Source organism: Heterodontus francisci, chromosome 8, assembly GCF_036365525.1.
Source record: "Heterodontus francisci isolate sHetFra1 chromosome 8, sHetFra1.hap1, whole genome shotgun sequence".
In the NCBI taxonomy this organism is placed as follows: Eukaryota; Metazoa; Chordata; class Chondrichthyes; order Heterodontiformes; family Heterodontidae; genus Heterodontus; species Heterodontus francisci.
This window is the reverse complement of record NC_090378.1, coordinates 75,936,193-75,961,186: the sequence shown is the minus strand read 5'-3', so window position 1 is coordinate 75,961,186 and position 24,994 is coordinate 75,936,193. Positions and strand designations below refer to the sequence as shown.

At 42.3% G+C, this 24,994-nt stretch overlaps 1 protein-coding gene across 2 annotated transcripts in view; it reads left to right on the top strand.

Moving 5' to 3' along the window:
• smg7 (SMG7 nonsense mediated mRNA decay factor) overlaps positions 1-24,994 on the top strand; it is a 170,676-nt gene that overhangs the window by 89,469 nt on the left and 56,213 nt on the right. For both annotated transcript variants that reach the window (XM_068037396.1, XM_068037395.1), the window contains exons 10-14: positions 190-346; positions 7,080-7,150; positions 10,007-10,067; positions 17,094-17,213; positions 22,597-23,023. In XM_068037396.1, the coding sequence (XP_067893497.1) occupies positions 190-346; positions 7,080-7,150; positions 10,007-10,067; positions 17,094-17,213; positions 22,597-23,023 (836 nt within the window). The remainder of the gene's footprint in view (positions 1-189; positions 347-7,079; positions 7,151-10,006; positions 10,068-17,093; positions 17,214-22,596; positions 23,024-24,994) is intronic.

Genomic DNA, 24,994 nt, shown 5'->3' with positions numbered 1-24,994 from the left:
TGGTTTAGGGGGACATCTGGGCTCTGCTTTACCCACTTGGAACACTTTGTTTCATCACTTCACAACGAGTAGCTAATGTTTAATAAGACAGATTTAGTTAAGTTAAAATAATCAAATGAAATCAGCATAAATGGCAGAGTAATGTATGTTTAACATTTTTTAAATTTCTATTTTCCCACAATTTTACAGTGTCTTTTCTTGGAGTCATGTGCAAGTGTGCATTACAGGATGAGAACCTGAAAGAAACCTTAGGTGAATGCCCACTACCTGCTGTTAAAGTCTCATTGGATTGGTTGAAACTCAGACCTAATGTCTTTCAGGAGAGTGCATTAGAAGAGAGACAGTAGTAAGTATTCTGTTTTAAGAAATGGCCAGGTTTAATAAATTGAATAGTAAACCTTTTAAGTGACCCAAGGACATGAAATGTACTTTGCCCCCTCCTTACCTGGCATTGATGTAGTTTTTTCCTGAGCATGTTTTTAAATGTAAACCAACAATTGTGGTTTGTGGATGGAATAATTAAGTGCACCTTTCTGCTTCCTGCATTTAAAAATTAGTTTCTGAAACTGTTGGAAGGTTCATCAGGCATGCAAACATTTATGGTAGTTAACTATTTCATTTGGAGCAATAAAAATCATTATTCCAACAAATAACGTTCACAAATAATACAAATGTGACTGATACTCTGAGTTAGTATTCTATTTCACTTCTAGAGCTTGGATAGCAATTTTGTCTCTTCTGTCCACCGACTGTAAAGGTCCAATGTAAAATGAATTTGGATAGTCTCCGCCCTGTTCCCAATGGGTGTAGCGCAAAGCTGTTCACATTTTTGTGTAAATTCGTGTTAAATTATAAGCTCTCTGAAAATTTGTAAGGATGGCTGATGTAGAAAATGAAAAGATTTCACAAGTGCAGTATGGAAGTAGTTTTTTGAGGAAGAGATGCGCTGTTTGGGGAAGTTTTACTTTTTTTTGCTTTCTTCTTTGGATATGGGTGACACTGGCAGGACTGCATTTAATGCCCACCCGTTGTTGATCTGACAATTGGGTGGTTTGCTAGCAACTTCATTAAGAATGGGGCTGGAGTTATGTGTAGGTTGGTCTGGGTAGGTTCCCTTTCTTAAAAGATGTTACTGATCCAGTTGGGTTTTTACAACGGTCCAACAGCTTTTGTGGTAATATTTTTAAGTGCGAGCCCACAAGTCACAAATTGCCATAGTGGAATTTGAGCAGGCTAAGAATCCAGTATCATAACCACTATACTACTGTGCTCTTAACTGGTCTCTGCTACATTTGACTTTGCAGTGCTTGATACTGAGACATCTTGGATTAGAAGATCAGGATGCAGAATCAGTATGGGCAGAGATAAGGAATGACAAGGGGCAGAAAACACTGGTAGAGTAGTTTGCAGGCACCCTAACAGTCGATATGCCATCGCACAGAGTATTCATCAAGAAATAATGAATCTTGTAACAAAGTTAATGCAGTAATCACAGCGAACTTGAATCTTATAGATTGGGCATACCAAATTAACAAAAGCAGTTTGGAGGACGAGCTTATAGAATGCATTCAAGACTGTTTCCTAGAACAATAAATTGTGGAACCAACAAGGGATACGGCTATTTTAGATCTTGTATTGTGTGATGAGACAGGGTTAATTAGAAATCTCAGTAAAGGATCCTATAAGGCAGAGTGATCATAATATGATAAAATTTCATATTAAGTTTGAGTGTGACATAAATCTGAAACAAGAGTCTTAAACTTTGTTAATTACCTATGTATGAGGGGCGAGTTGACTAAGGTTGATCGGGAAAATAGATTAAAAGATATGGAGGTAGATAAGCAGTGGCAAACATTTAAAGAACTAATTCAAAATTCTCAACAAACATACATTTCATTGAGAAACAAAAATCCCATGGGAAAAGTGATCCACCTGTGGCTGACTAAAAAAGTTAAGGATAGGATTAGACTAAAGGAAGAGGCTTATACTGGTGCAAAGAATAGTAGTAAGCCTGAAGATTGGGAGATATTTAGAAAGCAGCAAAGGAAGAACCAAAAGTTGATTAAAAAGGGGAAAAATGAGAGTAAATTAGCAGGAGATATAAAAACAGATTGCAAGGGCTTTTAGTTTAGTTTGGTTTAGAGATACAGCACTGAAACAGGCCCTTCGGCCCACCAAGTCTGTGCCGACCATCAACCACCCATTTATACTAATCCAACACTAATCCCATATTCTTACCACATCCCCACCTGTCCTATATTTCCCTTCACCTACCTGTACTAGGGGCAATTTATAATGGCCAATTTACCTACCAACCTGCAAGTCTTTTGGCTTGTGGGAGGAAACCGGAGCACCCGGAGGAAACCCACGCAGACACAGGGAGAACTTGCAAACTCCACACAGGCAGTACCCAGAATTGAACCTGGGTCGCTGGAGCTGTGAGGCTGAGGTGCTAACCACTGCGCCACAAATATGTGAAAAGGAAGGGAGTAAATGTTAGCCCCTTAGAGACTGAAACGGGAGAAGTTAAACAAATTTTGTATTTGTCTTCACAGCAGAGACACCAAAAGCATACCAAAATAGTGGAAACCAAGGGGCTAATGAGAATGACCAACTTGAAATAATTAATATCAGCAGAGGAAAGTAGTAAAAGAAACTAATGGGACTAAAAGCCAACTGTTTCCCCTAGTCCTGATGGCCTACATCCCAGCATTGTAAAAGAGGTGGCTGCAGAGATGGTGGATGCATTGATTGTGATCTTCCAAAATTCCCTAGATTCTAGAACAGTCCCAGTGGAGTGGAAGGTAGCCAATGTAACACCGCTATTCAAGAAAGGAGGGAGAGAGAAAATGGGGACCCACAGCCCAGTTAGCCCGATATTGGTCATTGGAAAAATGCTGAAATCTATTATCTAACAAAGCACTTAGAAAATCATATTGTTATGGTCAGGTGAGAAAGGGGTTTTCTTAGGTTTAAAGAAAAAAGGTTGAACTTTATTAAACTTCAACTCTAATTCAATTGATGCCTATGAATACACGACGCGCCCACGCTAGCATGCATATGCAATACACACATGCAGATAGAGACAGAAAAGAGCAGAAGAAATGATGTGGAAAAGTTTGAGGCAATATCTGAAGATGGTTTTGGTTACTGTTCTTCGAGTTCGCTGTAAAGTCCCTGATTGTAGATAGGTCTTGCTTTTCGTTGGGGCCCAGTATTCTTCTTAAACCTTGTTTGAGGTCAGAGACTTTTCTCTCTTGAAGTTCATGTGTCCTCAGTGGGTCCAGAGGCATGTGAGAAAGAGATGGGAGCAGACAGTCTTTCCCAGTTCAAACTCTTTGTATAATTCAGAAAAACCCAGGTGCCAAGCAGGTTAGTCATGTGACTAGCTGGTCTGGCCATATCTGTTTGTGGATTCTCTTGTCTTAGCCGACCTTGGAATGTCTCCTCTTACACACAATACCTGGTGTTCAAAGTTGGATTAAATTGGAGCAGGGAACAGCCCTCTTGTCCCTCCAAGCACTGTCTGTTAGTATGCAAAAATGTTTTTCCAGCCAAGTGTCTGGTGATTTTTTTTTTAACAAGTCCTTTCTTCACTCCAGTAACAGTTTAAAATCAATGTTCGTATGACAAAATTAATATGCCTCATTCTTGGTAGGTGGGGGTCTGCATGACAATATGATTGGGCAGAGTCAGTTTTATGAAAGAGACAAATTTATCAGAGATTTTTGAGGATGTAACTGACAAGGTAGATAAAGAGGAATCAGTGAATGTAGTGTATCTGGATTTCCAAAAGACATTCCATAAGGTGCCGCACGAAAGAATGTTGTACAAGATAAGGGCTTATGGAGTTGGTGGGGTGATATATAAACATGGGATAGAGGACTGGTTAATGGACAGAGAGCAGGGGTTGGCGGACTGTAACTAGTGGGTGCCACAAGGATCAATGCAGGGGCCTCAGCTACTTATAACTAGATAAATGACAGATTAAGGTACTGAGAGTAATGCATCCAAGTTTGCTGATGATACAAAGCTAGGTGGGACAGTAAGCTGTGAGGAGGACACACAGACACTTGGACAGAGGAACCTGGGGGTGCATGTGCATTGATCTTTAAGGGTGGCGTGACTATTGTGAGAGTAGTTAGCAAAGCATATGGGATCTTGGGCTGCTTCATAATAAGAGGTATGGAGAACAAAAACAGGGAAGTTTGCTGAACCTTTATGAAGCTCTGGTTAGGCCACAACTAGATCATTGCGTCCAATTCTGGTCACACTTTAGGAACGATGTGAGAGTCCTTGAGAGGGCGCAAAGACTTACCAGGGTGGTTCTGGGGTTGAGGGATTTTAGCTACAAGGTTAGGTTGGAGAGGTTGGGGTTGTTCCCCTTGGAGTAAAGGAGGTTGAGGGGAGATTTGACAGAGGTGTACAAGATTAGGCTTGGTTAGGGTAGACAAAGAAAGTCTATTTCCGTTAGTTAATAGTATGGGGACTTGGACACAGATTTAGGGTTTTGGGCAAGAGATGTGAACAAAGAAAATTACAGCACAGGAACAGGTCCTTCGGCCCTCCAAGCCTGCGCCGATCCAGATCCTCTATCTAAACATGTCGCCTATTTTCTAAGGGTCTGTATCTCTTTGCTTCCTGCCCATTCATGTATCTGTCTAGATACATCTTAAAAGATGCAATCGTGCCCGCGTCTACCACCTCCGCTGGCAACGCGTTCCAGGCACCCACCACCCTCTGCGTAAAGAACTTTCCACGCATATCCCCCCTAAACTTTTCCCCTCTCACTTTGAACTCGTGACCCCTAGTAATTGAATCCCGCACTCTGGGAAAAAGCTTCTTGCTATCCACCCTGTCTATTCCTCTCGTGGGAGGGGGGAGGAATTGGTGGGATGTGAGAACTTTTTTTTACACAGTGAGTGGTAATGACCTGCAACCTGCTGCCTGAGGATGGTGAGGATTTTACCAGCCCCTCAACATCGTAGATCGAGGACCGTAAAATGCTTGCAGGAGCAGAACCCCATGACGCCGAGTAGGCCTCACTGCCGGCGAGGCCTCTGTGCAGGCGGCAGGGCCTTCATTTCAATATTAAAATTGACAGAATAAATATTAAAATGAACTTACCTTGTTCCGGCGGCAGTCCCACAGCGATTTTATAGCTGGTGGCTACAACACACGCACCTTCGGAACTCCATATGGAGTTCCGAGGCGAGGCACTGATGGGGAGGGGGGAGGACTGAAATAATCAGGGTGGGGGGGGGAAGCGGGGATAACTTTTTTTTATTGGCTGTGGGGATGGTGGGAAGGGATTGAAGGGCAAAAGTGATGAAGTTGGGTGGGAAATGTCAGGGTGGGAATAAAATTAATGATGTCATATTGACATAAAACAACCATTTGGTGGGGGGGGGGGGCGGGGGTTTGGGAAAGGGCCTCCTGCTTTTGATTTTATTTTTAAAAATTAAGAAAGTACTTTCTCTTTAAGCGTAAAGATTTTTGTTAAGGGCTTGAAGCCCTTTAAAAGCAGTGGCGCGCCTGCAAGGTGACGCCAGATGCCATTGCTGGGGACGAAGTTGCTGGCCCCGATGACTTCATTGGGGGTGGCCACTCAGCCCCCTCATTTAAATGAGCCCCCGCGTGAAATATCGCGGGGGCTCAGCAGCGGCGCTTCGGTGTTGGCATGCTGCCGGCTTCAAAGCACGGGGTGTGCGTGAAGTGCGGCACGCTATTGAAATTCAGCCCGATAAGTGATTTCAAAAGGAAATTGGATGGGCATTTGAGGGAAATAAACTTGCAGCGCTAAGGGATAGAGCCAGGGAATGGGACTGAACGGATTGCTCTACAGGGAGCCGGCATGTATTCGATGGGCTAAATGACCTCATTTTGTGCTGTTATGACTCTGATTCTATGACTATGAAGAGGCTGCAGAAGGATATATACAGATTAAGTGAGTAGGCAATAAAAGTGGCAGATGGAGTATAATGTGGGAAATGGGAGGTTATTCATTTTGGTAGGAAGAATAGCAAAGCAGAATATCTTTTAAATGGTGAAAAACTTTTAAATGTTGATACTCCGATATTTGTGTATCCTCATACAAGAAACAAAAAGTTAGCATGTGGGTGCAGCAGGCAATTAGGAAGGCAAATGGCATGTTAGCCTTTATTGCAAGGGGACTGGAGTGCAAGAGTAAGGGAGTCTTGCTCCAATTCTGCAGGGCTGAGACCACACCTAGAGTAGTGTGAACATACAAATTAGGAGCATGAGTAGGCCAGTCGGCCCCTCAAGCCTGCTCCACCATTCCATAAGATCATGGCTGTGCACAATTTTGGTCTCTTTATCAGAGGAAGGATATACTTGCCTTGGAGGTAGTGCAGCAAAGGTTCACTAGATTGATTCCTAGGATGAGAGGGTTATCCTATGATAGACTGAGTAGACTGGGCCTGTATTTGCTGGAGTTTAGAAGAATGAATGGTGATCTCGTTGAAGATTATAAGGTGGGGGTGGTGGTTCACCGGATAGATCCTCAGAGGTTGTTTCCCCTAGCTGGTGAGTCTAGAACCAGCAGGCATAGTGTAAGGATAAGGGGATGATCATTTATGACTGAGATTAGGAGAGCCCTTTTCACTGAGGGTTGTGAATCTTTGGAATTTTCTATCCCAGGGAGCTATGGATGCTCAGTCGTTGAGTATATTCAAGACGAAGATCAATAGATTTTTGGACTCTAGGGAATTGAGGAAGAGAGAGATGAGGCGGGTAAGTGGAATTGAGGTCAAAGATCAGCTGTGATCTTATTGAATAGCAGACAGGTTCGAGGTGCAGTAAGGCCTGCTCCTCGTCCTTATGCTATTTCTTAAACAGGGTGGCAAAAGCATTCAACATTGTTATTGTGCCACTTAATGAAATAATTTCTTCTCTTCCTCCATCCATAAGACTTTCCAATCATCTTTCTCGACTGCACCCTGGCCAAGCAAGTGGCATTTTGCGCTCAGACTTCTGCCTTACCAGTCTGGACTGCAATAGGGTGTGCAACACACAGAATTCCAATTTCTTATCACTAGAATTTTGTTCTTATCCTTCAGCATTTGGCCCTGGATTGTATCATTGCTGAACAGCTTTCATCCGCAGGAAGACGATCTGTCTGGCTTTAATGGTAAGGATGTTGTTTTTGAAATTATAAATAATTAATGCTAAACTTAATGGGAAAAAAATGGATGCATTGTATAGAACATGAGGAACTTCCATTGAAAGATGAGGCAGTATTTTTATTTCAGTTTTTTTTTCATTTGGACCAAGAGCCTTCCACATAGTTTTTAAATTGAGTAGTGACAAATGTGAAAGCATGTGTCTATATTGCAATTTAATAACTGAATTGGGCCAAGCACTCATCCATGAGGAATCGAGCTGTTCCAGTCAGCTACAGACTGGCGTCCAACCCGGTCAATTACCGCCCCATCAGTGCACTCTAGATCATCAGTAAAGTGATGGCAGGTGTTGTCGACAGCGATATTAAGTGGCACTTACAGCAATGACCTGCTCATTGACGCTCAGTTTGGGTTCCGCCAGGGCCACTCGACTCCTTGGTCCAAACATGGACAAAAGAGCTGAACTCGAGGTGAGAGTGACTGCCCTTGACATCAAGGCAGCATTTGACCGAGTGTTGTATCAAGGAGCCCGAGCAAGACTGGAGTCAATGGGAATCAGGGAAAAGTCTCCACTGGTTGGAGTAATACCAAGTACAAAGGAAAATGGTTGTGATTTTGGAGGCCAATCGTCTCAGTCCCAGGACGTCACAGCAGGAGTTCCTCACGGTAGTGTCCTAGGCCATACCATCTTCAGCTGTTTCATAAATGACCGTCCCTCCATCACAAGGTCAGATGTGGGGATGTTCTCTGATGATTGCACAATGTTAAGCATCATTCACGACGACTCAGATACTGAAGCAGTCCGTGTCCATATGCAGCAAGACGTGGACAACATTCAGGCTTGGGCTGATGAGTGGCAAGTAACATTCGTGCCACACAAGTGCCAGGCAATGACCATCTCCAACAAGAGAGAATCTAACCATTTCCCCTTGACATTCAATGGCATTACGAATCCCCCACTATCAACAACCCATGGGTTATCAATGACCAGAAACTGAACTGGAGCAGCCAAATCAGAAGGTCAGAGGCTGGGAATTCTGCAGAGAGTAATCATCTCCTGACTCCCCAAAGCCTGTCCACCACCTACAAGGCACAAATCAGGGGTATGATGGAATACTCTCCACTTGCCTGGATGAGTGCAGCTCCAACAACACTCAAGAAGTTTGACACCATCCAGGACAAAGCAGCCTGCTTGAGTGGCACCCCGTTTACCACCTTCAATATTCACTCCCTCCAACACCGATGCACAGTGGCAGCAGTGTGTACCATCTACAAGATGCACTGCAGCAACTCACCAAGGCTTCTTTGACAGCACCTTCCAACCCTGCAGCTTCTACCGCCTAGGACAAAGGCAGCAGATGCATGGGAACACCACCACCTACACATTCCCCTCCAAGACACGCATCATCCTGACTTGGAATTATATCGCTGTTCCTACACTGTTGCTGGATCTAAATCCTGGAATTCCCTTGCTAACAGCACTGTGGGTGTAGCTATTCCAAATGGTCTGCAGCTGTTCAAGAAGGCAGCTCATCACCTTCTCAAGGGCAATTGGGGATGGGCAATAAATGCTGGCCTAACAGTGATGCCGACATCCTGTGAAAGAATTTTTTAAAAAGCCCTTGTGATAATCTCGTGCTTCAATCTTCCAGACATAAATGGTGTAACTTTCTTTCTTTTAAACTACTCTGCTTGACTCCTTGTATTAATTTTTCTTTAAAGAGTTTTTATTGCCTAAACCAAGCACTTTGAATGAGAGGACAGGTAGGCAATGCTGCTCTTGAACTGGCTGATAGGAGATGCCTGAGACCTGCCTAATGGCAGTTTTCCCTCCAACTCTGCAGCTCAGTTCCTCTGCCCATTTGATGCACTGGACCAATTTTCTTCCAAATAAATCCGATGTGGAATGAAATATAGAGGTGACACATCTGTCCTTTCCTCCACCAGGGCGGCGCAGTGGCTAGCACTGCAGCCTCACAGCTCCAGCGACCAGGGTGCGGTTCTGGGTACTGCCTGTGCAGAGTTTGCAAGTTCTCCCTGTGACCGCGTGGGTTTCCTCCGGGTGCTCCGGTTTCCTCCCACATGCCAAAGACTTGCGGGTTGATAGGTAAATTGGCCATTGAAAAAAAAATTGCCCCTAGTGTAGGTAGGAGAATTAAGGGAAGGTGGGGACGTGAGGGAAAAATGGGATTAATGTAGGATTAGTATAAATGGGTGGTTGATGGTTGGCGTGGGCTCGGTGGGCCGAAGGGCCTGTTTCGGTGCTGTATCTCTCTGACCTCCCCAGAAATCGGGACGAAGGTCTGAAGGAACGTTGATCCTGACGGAAATTACTTTTGGAGGAAAGGCGCATTCATTTCCTACCCATTCAATAACACTGAACCACCACCACCACCACCTTTTGGTTGTTTTTTTTTAAAAACTGTCCCCTTGCAGGTTAGGTACACAGAAATTTATCTTAACCAGACATGAGCAGCTTTTGATATTCTAAGCATGTAACTGCTCTAGAACTGAGAAATCTATGTGGAAGACCCTTCTGTTGGAAGGTCCTACTTTTAGAGTTGGTTTTTGGCAACGTTGTTATGTGTTGTATCTGTGTGATGTATAATGCAGGAAGAGATTAAGTAGGAGTTGGGCATGGTTATCCATTAAGTTAAACACAATTCCATAATTACGGGATGATATTCTTAAAATATATACATTATTGAAGTTCTCTATCGTTTTCAGTTGATTTTTAAAACCTCAATGAGGACACATTTCTATAACTGTCCAAAACAAAAATTAAATTACCAATTTGTGTAAATTTTTGCCTAATACTATTTTCTTTTTTTTTTCTATCTTCTCTTCCGCATCCCCTTTTATAGCCATTCCTCTTCCTGAAGAATTTGAACTGCAGGGGTTCCTTGCACTCAGACCTTCACTAAGGTAAAAAAAAAGTTGCTCTTTTCAAAAAAGTGCAAAATAACCTGCATGTTTGGAACATAGAAACAAAGGAAATAGGAACAGGAGTAGGCCATTCGGCCCCTCAAGCCTGCTACGCCATTCAACTAGATCAGTGCCATTTTCTCACATTATACCCATATCCCTTTAATATCTAGAAATCTATCGATCTCAGTCTTGAGCATGCTCAATGACTGACCCTCCACAGTCCTCTGCAGTGGAGAATTCCAAAGATTCATCACCCTGTAAATTAAGAAATTTGAACATACGAATTAGGAGTAGGCCCATCGAGCCTGCTGCGCCATTCAACAAGATCATGGCTGATCTGATTGTAACCTCAACTCCACATTCCCGCCTACCCTTGATAACCTTTCACCCCCTTGCTGATCAAGAATCTATCTACCTCTGCCTGAAAAAAATATTTAAGGACTTTGCTTCAACTGCCTTTTGAGGAAGAGTTCCAAAGATTCACGACTCTGAGAAAAAACTTCTCCTCATCTGTCTTAAATGGGCGATCCCTTATTTTTAAACAGTGACCCCTAGTTCTAGATTCTCCCACAATGGGAAACATCCTTTCCACATCCACCCTGTCAACACCCTTCAGGATCTTGCATGTTTCAATCAAGATGCCTTTTACTCTTCTAAATTCCAGCGGATACAAACCTAGCCTGTCCAACCTTTCCTCATGAGGCAACCTGCCCATCCCAGGTATTAGTCTAGTAAACCACTTCTGAACTGCTTCCAATGCATTTACATCCTTCCTTAAATAAGGAGACCAATACTGTACACAGTACTCCAGATGTGGTGTCACCAATGCCCTGTATAACTGAAGCATAACCTCCCTACTTTTGTATTTTATTCCCCTCGCAATAAATGATAACATTCTATTAGCTATCCTAATTACCTACTCATAGAGTTATACAGCACAGAAACAGGCCCTTCGGCCCATCCTGTTTGTGCCAGCCATTAAGCACCTAACTATTCTAATCCCATTTTCCAGCACTTGGCCAGTAGCCTTGTATGCTATGGCGTTTCAAGTGCTCATCTAAATATTTCTTAAATGTTGTGAGAGTTCCTGCCTCTACCACCTCTTCAGGCAGTGCGTTCCAAATTCCAACCACCCTCTGGGTGAAAAAATCTTTCCTCAAATCCCCTCTCAACCTCCTGCACCTTACCTTAAATTACTTGCTGTAACTGCATACTAACCTGATGCAATTCATGCACTTGGGCATCCAGATCCCTCTGTGTCTAGAGCTCTGCAATCTCTAAGTGCCCTATGATAACGTCTTTAATAATATCTTCTAACATTTTTCCTATGACCGATGTTAAGCTAACTGGCCTGTAGTTTCCTGCTTTCTGCCTCCCTCTCTTTTTGATTAAAGGAGTTACATTCCTCTTCATCTCAGTCCTAATTTGCCTGCCTCTTATTCTGAGACTGTGTTCCCTGGTTCTAGACCCCCCAGCCAGGGGAAACATCCTTCCTGCATCTACCCTGTCGAGCCCTGTAAGAATTTTGTAAGTTTCAGTGAGATCACCTCTCATTCTTCTAAACTCTAGAGAATACAGGCCCAGCCTCCTCAATATCTCCTCATAGGACGATCCTGGTATTCCAGGGATCGGTCAGGTGAACCGTCGATGCACTCCCTCTATGGCAAGTATCTCCTTTCTTAGTTAAGGATACTAAAACTGTACACAATACTGCAGGTGCAGTCTCACCAAGGCTCTATACAATTGCAGCAAGATTTCTTTACTCCTGTACTCAAGTCCTCTTGCAATAAAGGCCAACATACCATTTGCCTTCCTGGGCGGCGCAGTGGTTAGCACCGCAGCCTCACAGCTCCAGCGACCTGGGTTCGATTCTGGGTACTGCCTGTGCGGAGTTTGCAAGTTCTCCCTGTGACCGCTTGGGTTTTCGCCGGGTGCTCTGGTTTCCCCCCACAGCCAAAGACTTGCAAGTTGATAGGTAAATTGGCCATTGTAAATTGCCCCTAGTATAGGTAGGTGGTATGGGAATTAAGGGAAGGTGGGGATGTGGTAGGAACATGGGATTAATGTAGGATTAGTATAAATGGGTGATTGATGGTCGGCACAGACCCGGGCCGAAGGGCCTGTTTCAGTGCTGCATCTCTTTTATAAAAAAATAAATAAATAATTGCTTGCTGCATCTGCATGTTAGCTTTCAGTGACTTCTGAACAAGCACATCCAGGTCTCTTTGGATATCACTTCCCAACCTCTCACCATTTAAGAAGTACTCTGCATTTATGTTTTTCCTGTCAAAGTGGATAACTTCACATTTTTCCACATTATGTTCCATCTTGCGGATTCACTTAGCCTGTCTAAATCCCCTTGCAGCCTCTTTGCAATCTCCCTCACAATTCACATTCCCACCTAGTTTGTGTCATCAGCAAACTTGGAAATATTGCATTTGGTCCCCACATCCAAATCATTGATATAGATTGCTTGGACCCTAGGTATTCACACTGATCCTTGCAGTACCCCACAGCCTGCCAACATGAGAATGACCCATTTATTTCGACACTCTATTTCCTGTCCGTTAATCAATTCTCAATCCATGCCAGCATATTACCCCCAATCTCGTGCTCCACTTTTTCTTACTAACCTCTTGTGTGGGACCTTAATTGAAAGCCTTCTGAAAATCCAAATACGCCACATCCACTGGTTTGCCCCTTATCTATTCTGCTAGTTACATCCTCAAAAAAATCTCTAACAGGTTCGTCAAACATGATTTTCATAAATCCATGTTGACTCTGCCCAATTCTAAGTGTCCAGTTATCACATCCTTTGTAATAGATTCCAGCATTTTCCTTCCTACTGATGTAAGGCTAATAGGTCTGTGGTTCCCTGTTTTATCTTTCCCTCCTTTCTTAAATAGTGGGGTTACATTTGCTACCTTCCAATCTTCAGGAACCATTCAGAATCTATAGAATTTTGGAAGAAGACCACCAACGCATCCACACTCTCTCCAGCCACCTCCTTCAACACTCTGGGATGTCGATCATCAGGGCCAGCGGATTTATCAACTTTCAGTCCCATTTATTTCTCCAGTACTACCTTTTTACTAATACTAACTTTCAGTTCCTCATTCTCGTTAGTGCCTTGTTTCTCCAGCATTTCTGGGAGGTTTTTTGTATCTTGTGAAGTCAGACACAAAGTATTTAGTTTCTCTGTCATTTCCTTATTCCCCATTATAAAATCCCCTTGTCTCTGCCTGTATTGAGCCCACATTTGTCTTTGCTAAGCTTTTCCTTTTTACATACCTTTAGAAGCTTTTACAATTCGTTTTTATGTTTCTTGCCAGTTTACTTTCATATTCTGTTTTCTCTTTTTCTGGCATTGGTCCTTTTAAAGGAAGCCTACTTTGTTGTGACTAGTTTCATAAAAATGTACAAGGTTGAAAAAGAGCCTTTGGGTCTATCAAGGTTTCCATCCCTCTAGTATGCCAACTTTAACCATCCTAAAACTGCATTTTGAACAACCTTCTCAATTAATTATTTGAAACACTTGAGCATGGAGCTTTTTTTCTAAGACCAGCTTCAAATAACTTTCACAGCATAAATCTAATTCCTCTGGTGATTTTGGTCTGACTTGAATTGTAAAATTTTACAGTACAGAAGGAGACCATTCTGTTCATTGCACCGGCACTGGCTTTCTTAAAAAAAAAACTATTCACCTAATCCCATTTCTCTGCTCTTTCTCCACATGTTTTTATTTTATTCAAATATTTAACAACTTTTAAAAGCTTTTGTGGAATCTGCTGTAATAAAAGCAGAAAATGCTGGAAGTACTCAGCAGGTCTGGCAGCATCTGTGGAGAGAGAAACCTGTTTCAGATCTGTGACTTTCCATCAAAACAGGTTCCTTTAAAGAATGGAGTAACATTTACAACTTTCCAATCTACTGGTATAATTCCTGAATCGAGAGTGATTTGGCAAATTATTGCAAACTCAGCTGTAGTTTCTCCACCTTTTTTAAATAACTGAAGCTGGAAACTGTCAGATTCTAAAGATTTGTCAACCTTCAGTTCTATTATTTTCCCCGTTACCATTTTTAAGCCCATTAAATCCACTAAATTCCTCCCCTTCACTTATTTCAGATTTCCTTATACCTGTGGTATTTTTTCTTCCTGCACTGTGAAAACAGATACAAAGTACTCATTTAACGAATCTACGATCTCCTTATTGTCCATTATGGTCTCACCTGCATTTGCTTTATAATGTGCCCCTCACCACTCCCTTTCTCTGTGATAAAACTTCTGGTTTTGTTATCTCTTCCAAGTTTTCAATTCGTACTCCTTTTTTGCATCCTTTTTTATAGTTATCCCAATCTGCTGGATTTCACCTTTTTTGGCATTTGCATATGCCTTTTCTTCTAGTTGAATACTGTCTCTTACCTTGCTTGCTAATCATGATTGATTGCTTAAATGCACATGAAGTTTTGGCAGTTTTGAGTCTTCCTGGTCTTTTATTGTACCAAATACTTCTTTGAATACTTCCCTTTGTTTGTAGGTTGACCTATGTTATGACGAGGTGAGAAAGGTATCTAAGGGTCTTTTACTGTCTTCACCGGGTCTTACTGTAACAGCATTTAATTTTAAACTCTGGTCTGAGCTCCCTGTTTGGTGAATCCTTGTTCACCACTTTTCAATTATAAGGCAAAGAAATGAGCATACACAGGCTTTCTTTGGTTTAAAGAAGAAAAGTGAAATTTATGAAACTTAAAATCTAATGCGGTTAACGCCTATGGATTTACGACACCCCCACGTTAGCCTGCAAATGTGATACGCACATGCAAATAGGGACAGAAAAAAGCAGAAGAAAAAATAGAGGTTTGAGGCAGTCTCTAAAGGGGGTTTCTTGTTACTGTTTGTGTTTCCAGCTTGCCATTGAGTCCTTGATTGTAGACAGCTCTTACTTTTCGTTGGGGCCCATTATTATTCTTAAATTTTGTTCACTGTAGGAGACTTTTCTCTCTTGGGGTTTATATGTCTTCAATGGTTTCCGAAGCTGGTGAGAGCGCCATGAGAGCGGTGTTCTCAGTCCAGGAAAAAACAGCTTTGAGTTCAAAATCCCTGTTGGAAGTTCAATTTCAAAAAAACTCCAACAGTCAGCCAGTCATATGATCAAACTGGTCCGGCCACATCTGATTGTGCCCTCTTAGCAGTTAACCTGGAATGCTAGCCTTTCCACCTTCAGCGTCTGGTAATCAAAAGTCCATTGTGGATTAAATTGGAGCAGAGAAAAGCTCCTTTGTCCTTTTTGAACTACTGTCTGTTGATATGCTCATGTCTCTCTCCAACCAAAGTCTCCAATTGTTTTTTTAAAACAAGTTCTTTCTTCACCAATAGTTTAAAATCAATGTTCATGTGGCGAAATTAATTTTCCTCTTTCTTGGCTTGCCTGACATATGTACATTGAGTACATAGCTTTTATTTGTATAACTCCCTATCCTACCTGTCGTGTATTTATTCACACTTTTTGATTTGTCACGCTTTTGATTTCTCATGTTCTGCAAGTTGCTATAGAGACAATTTTATAAAGTTTTATTTTTCATCGCTCCTATATTTTTTAAACAGACATTTTATAATTGCTATTTCTTTTCCCAGTGTATCTGTTATCTTTATCTCCTCCTGTATTCTGACTGTTTCTCTCATCCTCCTTTTTTATCTTTAGGTTTTTTCCCTTCCTGGGCCATCCTCCCTATTTATTGGTTTATAGTCCTTTCTATAGGCCTATTTGTCCTTTCTGCTAGGACCATGGTCCCAACCGGCATCAGGGTGCAGTCCATCCCCAGCGGCTTAGCTTCTTCCTGCCCCAGTACTAGTGTCGGTGTCCTATGAAAGGGAACCCTCCTTCGCACACATTAGTTCTTCAACCATGCATTTACTTTCCTGATCTATTTATCCCTGTGCCAGTTAGCATGTGGCTCAGGTTGTAATCCATCGATTACCATGCTTGAGGTCTTGCAATTTAATTTAGCGCCATGCTGATACTCCTGATATACCCTCAGCAGGACCTCCTTTCTCTTCATTCTTATGTCATCGATTCTGACGTGGATTGCAACAATTAGTTTGTCTCCCTTCCCTTTCAATGATTTTATCCAGCTGACTCTCGATGCCCTGGTGGATAAACATGCCCTCCTGGACCCTTGATCATGACTACAGAGGATACACTCTCTCCCCTAATTATAAATTCAATAATAATTCTGCTACAATTGCAAAGTACTGCGGATGCTGGAAATCTGAAATAAAAACAAATGCTGGAAATACTCAGTAGGTCTGGCAGCATCCCTGGAGAGAGAAACAGTGTTAATGTTTCAAGTCGATGATTCTTCATCAGTACTGAGAGGTTAACTCTGTTTCTCTCTCCACAGATGCTGTCAGACCTGCTGAGTATTTCCAGCATTTTCTATTTCCTCTTAATTCTGCTGTCTTTCTCTCATCGTCACCTCCCTTGAACTAACCCCTGCTCATGTTGCCTCATGTCCTGATTAGCAGCTGGCCACCCTCTCCACAGCGTTCTTCCTCATCTCTACAGGTAGCAAGTACATTATATCTGTTGGACAGGACTAGTTTCAGTGGCTCCTCCTTCCATACATCTGCTAGGTTCCTATTACTTTGTTAGCTGTCAATTACACACGCTTCTCCCTATCTACTTGTACCTCAACCTTTTGGGCTTATTAACTCTACTGTGTTCTAATGCTTTTCCGTCTTGAGAGCATGAGTGGCAGAGAGGTCTTAAAATTCAATCCTTTTAAGAAAAAATGGGGAGAGAGATAAAATCCCAAACAAAGTTTATATACATCTTATTTCTTTGCATGGCTTTGAGATTTTTTTTCTCCAAACATTCTCCATTTGCTGAAGTTATTTGCTGTATTTCAGTTACTATTTATTGCTTGTGTTAGAGGATTTTTTTTAAACTTTCATTGTTTTTGTTGTGTGTAATGAATCTGTTCAAGATACTCTATACGTTGATGTATTTCATTCTTGTAAAGAAATCTGGATTTCTCGAGCGGGCACCAAGGAATAGTGGGAGACAAGGAAGGGCAACAACTAAGGACACGCCATCAGCGATTGCTTGCTTTGGGAAAGTGGATAGCAGAAAATCATTCCAGGTATACTGTAACTGAAACGATGTCACTGTACTTATATGAACAAATTAAATATCCTCCACTTAGATTGGCTGACAGTGGCTATAACCAAGGAAAGAAGATTGGAATCATTGTATTTTAACTTTTTAATGCCTTTTTAGTAATTTCAAAAACAAAATAATGGCTGCTCCCTGATGACTCAGCAAGTTTATCCAATGGTGTCTGAGCCTTACAGACTGGGAAGGTCCTTAGTTTGATCTCTGGTTTACATTGTATTATCTGGTCTTACTGAGGTGTCTACTATTGGCCTCAATGCCTGTGTGTATGTTTGCCAATCCTAATCACTATCCAGATACTCCTGCCTGAATTGTATGTCTATGGACAGTGGTCAAGGACAGCATTGGGCTTGTCACGGTCAAAAAGCCTTCCAGTATTCTCTGTCAAGGCTCACAGGCTGAGATATTAAAGGGCAATGGAATTGCACACCAGCAAGGTGTCAGTGCCTGCAGGAGGGGAGGGGTGAGAAAACAAGAAAAAATGCAACTGAATGAAGGCCATTGTGAAGGTCACACTTCAGAATTATATGATGAATGGCTAAATAGTAAAAGATTATATACACAAATTCTAAGATCAAAATTGTAGGTCAAGAAAATACTTGTGAAGGTGAGAGATTTGGGCGTGAAACCGTATTTATATTAAAACCAGATGCTTTGACTTTTTAATTAGAACTGTGAAGCTAGGATGCAGATTTTTGTTTTTCCCAATTAGTGCCGTAATAAAGCACTGGAGGTCAGACTGCTCCACATAGGTTTGGAACCAAGACCCTAATTCATTTGTTTAAACTTCACGTATAATAGAATATTACCTGTCATTCTCCGCACAAAAATAACTTGGAGCCACTTCCCTTCAAGAAGAATGCATATGCTACCACATAGATTCTTTTGTTTCCCACCATCTCTCAATCTTTTTTAAATGGTAAATTGCCTTAAGAGATTCAGCAGAAGGGTTAGGTGTGACTAGTTCATGCCTAAATAATTTCCCCTCGAACGTTGAAGCTCAGATCTTTCAAGTGACAATATGGGGACAACTTGACACAAAAATCTCCTCTAATCCTCAGTAAAAAGGTCCTGTGTAGGATGCAAGCAATTGGAAGAATCTAGGCTACCACTAATGCTTTTAGTACTTTCAACAAACTGTTCAAATCTAGTTGGCCTTTGTAGCAAAGTGGTATTGAATCACACTTGCATTCACTTAAAGGGATTGCAAATCAAATTTCTTTTAATTGCTTAAATGTGTATAAAATCTACAAGTTAGGGATTTATTGTCTAAAGATTTATTCAGAGTTCCAGTGAATTTTATTGAGTATATAAATGAAAAAAAAAATACTATCAAACATGGGAACAGGTGTAGGCTATTCAGTCTCGAGCCTGTTTGTCTATTATAAGATCATAAGAACTAGGGGCAGGAGTAGGCCGTCCGGCCCCTCGAGCCTGCTCCGCCATTCAATAAGATCATGGCTGATCTTTTCGTGGACTCAGATCCACTTACCCACGTTCTCACTGTATCCCTTAATTCCTTTATTGTTCAAAACGATATCTACCTTAGCTTTAAAAACGTTTACTGAAGAAGCGTCAACTACTTCACTGGGCAAGGAATTCCATAGATTAACAACCCTCTGGGTGAAGAAGTTCCCTCTTAATTCAGTCCTAAATCTGCTCCCTCTAATCTTGAGGCTATGCCCTCTTGTCCTAGCTTCACCTGCCAGTGGAAACATCCTCTCTACTTGTATCTTATCTATTCCCTTCATAATTTTATATGTTTCTATAAGATCCCCCCCTCATTCTTCTGAATTCCAATGAATATAATCCCAATCTACTCAGTCTCTCCTCATAAGCCAACCCCCTCAACTCCGGAATCAACCTAGTGAACCTCCTCTGCACCCTCTCCAGTGCCAGTACATCCTTTCTCAAGTAAGGAGACCAAAACTGCACACAGTACTCCAGGTGCGGCCTCACCAGTACCTTATACAGCTGCAACATAACCTCTCTGCTTTTAAACTCAATCCCTTTAGCAATGAAGGACAAAATTCCATTTGCCTTTCTAATTACTTGCTGTACCTGCAGACCAACCTTCTGCAATTCATGCACAAGGACACCCAGGTCCCTCTGCAGAGCAGCATGCTGCAACTTTTTACCATTCAAGTAATAATCCTTTTTACTGTTACTCCTACCGAAATGAATGACTGCACATTTGTTAACATTGTATTCCATCTGCCAGACCTTTGCTCACTCACTCAATGTATCTATGTTCCTCTGCAAAGTTTCACAGTCATCTGCACACTTTGCTCTGCCACTCATCTTAGTGTCATCTGCAAACTTTGACACCCTACACGTGGTCCCCAACTCCAAATCATCTATATAAATTGTAAATAATTGCGGTCCCAACACCGATCCCTGAGGCACACCACTAGTGACTGATTGCCATCCAGAATAGCACTCATTTATCCCCACTCTCTGCTTCCTGTTAGTCAACCAATCCTCTATCCATGCTAATACTTTACCCCTAACGCCATGCATCCTTATCTTATGCAGCAGCCTCTTGTGCGGCACCTTGTCGAAGGTCTTTTGGAAATCTAGGTACACCACATCCACTGGGTCCCCATTGTCCACCTTGCTCGTAATGTCATCATAGAATTCCAAAAGATTTGTCAAGCATGACCTGCCCTTCATGAACCCATGCTGCGTCTGCCCAACGGGACAATTTCTATCGAGATGCCCTGCTATTTCTTCCTTGATAATAGACTCAAGCATCTTCCCCACTACGGAGGTTAAGCTAATCGGTCTATAATTCCCCATCTTTTGTCTACCTCCCTTTTTAAACAGTGGCGTCACATCTGTTTTCCAATCTGCTGGGACTACCCCAGAGTCCAGCGAATTTTGGAAAATTACCGCCAGTGCACCTGCTATTTCTCCCGCCATCTCTTTTAGTACCCTGGGATGCATTCCATCAGGGCCAGGAGACTTATCAATCCTTAGCTCCATTAGCTTGCCCAACGCTACCTCTTCTGTAATAATGATTGTTTCCCGGTCCTCACCTACGTTCGTCTCTTTGTCAATTACTGACATGTTATTAATGTTCTCCACTGTGAAGACCGATACAAAATACCCGTTCAATGCCTCGGCCATTTCATCATATCCCATAACTAAATTCCCCTTCTCATCCTCTAAAGGACCAACGTTTACTTTAGCCACTCTTTTTCGTTTTATATATTTATAGAAACTTTTGCTATCTGTCTTTATATTCTGTGCTAGTTTTTTCTCATGTTCTATCTTACTTTTCTTTATAGCTCTTTTTGTGGCTTTCTGTTGACCTTTAAAGTTTTCCCAATCTTCTAGTTTCATGCTATTTTTGGCCACTTTGTATGCCTTCTCTTTCAATTTGATAGCTTCCCTTATTTCCTTAGACACCCATGGCAGATTGCCCCTTTTCTTCCAGTCCTTCCTTTTCACTGGAATATACTTTTGCTGAGCACTTTGAAAAATTGCTTTGAAAGTCCTCCACTGCTCGTCAACTGTCCCACCATAAAATCTTTGTTTCCAGTCTACTTTAGCCAAGTCCTCCCTCATTCTATTGTAGTCCCCCTTGTTCAAGCGCAGGACCCTGGTATTGGATTTTATCTTCACACTCTCCATCTGTATTCTAAATTCAACCATACTGTGATCACTCCTTCCAAGAGGATCCCTAACTATGAGGTCATTAATTATTCCTGTCTCATTACACAGGACTAGATCTAGGATAGCTTGCTCCCTCTTCGGTTCCATTACATACTGTTCAAGAAAACTATCACGGATATACTCAACGAACTCCTCCTCAAGGCTACCCTGACTGAGCTGGTTCGACCAATCTACATGTGGATTAAAATCCCCCATGATAATTGCCGTACCATTTTTACAGGCATTAGTTATTTCTTTGTTTATTGCCCGTCCCAATGTGATATTATTTGGTGGCCTACAGACTGTGCCTATCAATGACTTTTTCTTCTTAGAGTTTCTAATTTCCACCCAAATGGATTCAACCTCATTCTCCATAGAACCTATATCATCTCTCAGCACTGCCCTGATGTCGTCCTTGAGTATCAGAGCTACACCACCTCCCTTCCCTTCCTGTCTGTCCTTCCGAATAGTCTGGTACCCCTGGATATTTAACTCCCAGTCGTGACCAACTTGTAACCATGTCTCCGTAATGGCTACCAAATCATATTCATTCGCGATGATTTGTGCCGTTAACTCATCAACCTTGTTACGAATGCTACGAGCATTCAGGTAAAGTGCCTTTATGCTAGCTTTCTTACCCTCATGATTTCCAACATCTCTAATAATAACTCCTGAGTTATCCTTCCTTTCTGCTTCTTTCATAGTCTGCCTTGAACTTAAACCCTCCTGCACACATGTTAACCTGCTGCTTACCTTTTTATTTACCATCATACTCCCTGTCGTTATTCCTTTCCCTTCCCCCCGACTCACGAGTTTAAAGTCCTAGAGACCACCCTATTTATCCGTTTCGCTAGAACACTGGTTCCAGATAGGTTGAGGTGGAGACTGTCCCATCGGTACAGATCCCTCCGGTTCCAAAACTGATGCCAATGCCCCATGAAATGGAACCCCTCTTTCCCACACCAATCCCTTAGCCACGTGTTTACTTCCCTAATATTCTTATCCCTAAGCCAATTTGCACGTGGCTTGGGCAGTAATCCGGAGATTATGACCCTCGAGGACCTGTTCCTTAATTTCGTTCCTAGTGCTTTATAATCCCCAAACAGGTCCTCCATCCTAGCCTTGCCTATATTGTTAGTCCCAACGTGGACCACAACAACTGGATCCTCCCCCTCCCGCTCCAATATCCTTTCAAGCCGGTCAGAGATGTCCTGCACCCTGGTACTGGGCAGGTAACACACCATGCGGGACTCAGTTGTATCAAGGCTGATCTGTATCTTAACTCCATCTGCATAATTTGGTTTCCTAACAGTTGACACCCTTGTCTAAGAAAAATATTTCAGTCTCTGTTTTGAAATTTTCAAATGACCTAACCTCAGTTTTTTTGGGGGCGAGTGTTCTAAATTTTCACTGCCCTTTGTATGAAGAAGTGCTTCTGACATACCCCCAAATGGCTTACCTCCAAGTTTAAGATTATGCCCCCTTTTTCTGGACTCTCCAGCCAGAGGAAATGGGGTAAATAGAAACTATCAAATCCTTTAATCATCTTAAACACAATTAGATCACTCCTTAATCTTGTATACACAAAGGAATAAGAGCCTAGTTTGCACAATTCGTCCGTATAATTTAACCCTTTTAGCATCCCTAAAGCAAGTTCTGTGCAAGTATTTGCTCACAATTTGTTACTTTCTCAGACTTATCCAGAACAAAAATGAAGAAGGAAAACTGCTGTTTGTAACGGACATCCCAGAACTGGTTAATGAGGATTCTTCTGAAACAAAGGATAGCCTGATCCTGCTGGAACCCCCCTTTTCAGAACCTAGTAGCATTGAGATTGGTCAGGGTCTAAAATCTGTCTTGTCTTCAGGCAAGACTCAGAGTAACAGTTCAGAAAGTGGCGAAAAACTGGTTACCTTCAAGGAGAATATTAAACCACGAGAACAGAATCGGAATCACCATCAAAAAGAAGGCATGAAGGAAAGATGGGACTATAACAAAGGAAATGATATTGCAAACAAAATGGATGTGAAAAGAGACAGCAATAAGCGAAAGACTGAACCAAAGAAAAACAATCAGGAGAAGAACCTGGAACATGCACGGAAACAGAATGTGGCAGTGCAGGTAGGGAGCCACTTCCTGGATTTAAAATCTATGGCTTCTTGTGATGGAAATCAATTCTTCCATTTGCAAAATAAATTCTTAAGCATGCTTTGAAAATTCAAAGGCAGTACTTGGGTTGTGAGGTGAAAACTAAACACAGCCCTGCATTGAGGCATGTGGGTGACCTTGTTTAACTGGACTGTTTTGAAAGAGCATAATGGAAAGAACCAGCTCTTTTTCATAACCTAAGGGTGCCTTGCAGTAGTGTGCAGCCAGTGAATTATTTCTGAAGTGCAGGTATTGCTTTGTAGACAAACATAGCTACTAGTTTGTGCACGGCATGGTCCTGTAAACAGTAAATGAGAGGTGACCAGTTAATCTGTTATGTGGTTGAGGAATAACTGGCGCAGGATAGTATGATTGGGATCTTTTAGGTCTACCAGAACAGGCAGGCCTTTGGATTAACCCGTCATTCAAAAGAAGGCACTTCAGAAAATATAGCTCTCCCTCTATTCTATGCCAGAGTGTCAACCTAGAATATGTGTCAAGTCATGCAGTAAGGCTTTAATTTCTGCCCTTCTGACTCTGAAGTGAGTGCACTGACGCTGTGGACTGGAATTTATGGGTTCGCCGCTGATCTTAGCAGTGAGCTTCAAAAATGGTGATCCGCCTGTGCAGAACACACCTTGTGGTCATTTAAGTGACTGAGATGGACACCCCCCCCACCCCCCCACCACCCCGATGACGTGGAAGGGGAAGGCAGTCCGTCCCTGGCAATGGTGTCAGGCTCCAACACCATTTTTAAAGGGCTTCAAGCCCTACATCTCAATTTGAATCTTTAAAGGGAGAGTGAGTTAAAATAGATCTGAAAAAATCAAATGTTTCCAGCCCCTCTCCCATCACCCCAATAACCATATAATTCATTCCTTGCGTTCTTCCCCCCCCCCCCCCTCCAAATACTTAGCTTGTGCTTGTGCACCTGAACTTCCCCCTAGTCCCCAAAGTTCATACACTATGCACTTTACCCCTTCCCGCCATACCTGACACCAATTGGAAGAGTTTGACCCCACTACCCCCCTCACCCCGCCACTGAAATAATTACCTGCTCTGCACTCCCCACCAGTATGACTCCTCAGATCTCTGAACAGAGATCCAAAGGTGCGGGAGTGCTGGCCATTGGCAACAATATAGGATGATGGAAGCGGGTAAGTCATTCATTCCTTCATTTGATTAGATTAGATTTTAGATTTAGCTCATGTTGCCGAACAGGGGGGCCGCCGGCAATATGGGGCTAGGCCTCTCCCAGAGGCATTTTCCGCCCCATCCCCCAGCCACGACCCCCACCTTTTGTGGGGGTGGGGGGGGGTGGCGGGCTGTAAAATCCAGCCCTGTGTTTCTTAAGATGTTCTTTTTCAGTCTTGATTTCTTTATCGAAAAATGGAGCAAAATAGTATGGTGGTAGTGTTGAAGATTGGTTAAGAAATTGAAGTATTGGTACCGATTGCTGGTTTCATTAAAAGTACACTAAATTTTGAGATCGTTCTGTTTTGCTAACTAATGTGATTGTCTCTAGGAAGTATTTTTAATACATTTTTGCAGTTCTCAAGTTTTAATGAAGCCTCTCTCTTTCAATGCCTTTCCTCCATTCTCCATCTTAGTGGGACTTCCTTTGCTTGGTTCTATTCTTATCTATCAGATTGTAACCCTATCATCTCCAAGAATGCTTCTGTTAATACCTTTGCACCGTTACATTTGGAGACCACCAAGGTTTTAATCTTGGCCCTCTCCTCTTAATGTTACCCATAGCAATATCATCTACAGATGGCTCATGGAGCCAGCTTCCACATGAGCACCAATGACACCCTGCTGTACCTCTCCACAACTTCTCTCAACCTCTCTACTACACCTTAGTTGTCTGACTGCTTGATCAACATCCAGTCTTGCATAAACTGCAATTTCCTCCAATTAAACTGAAATCATTATCTTCAGTAC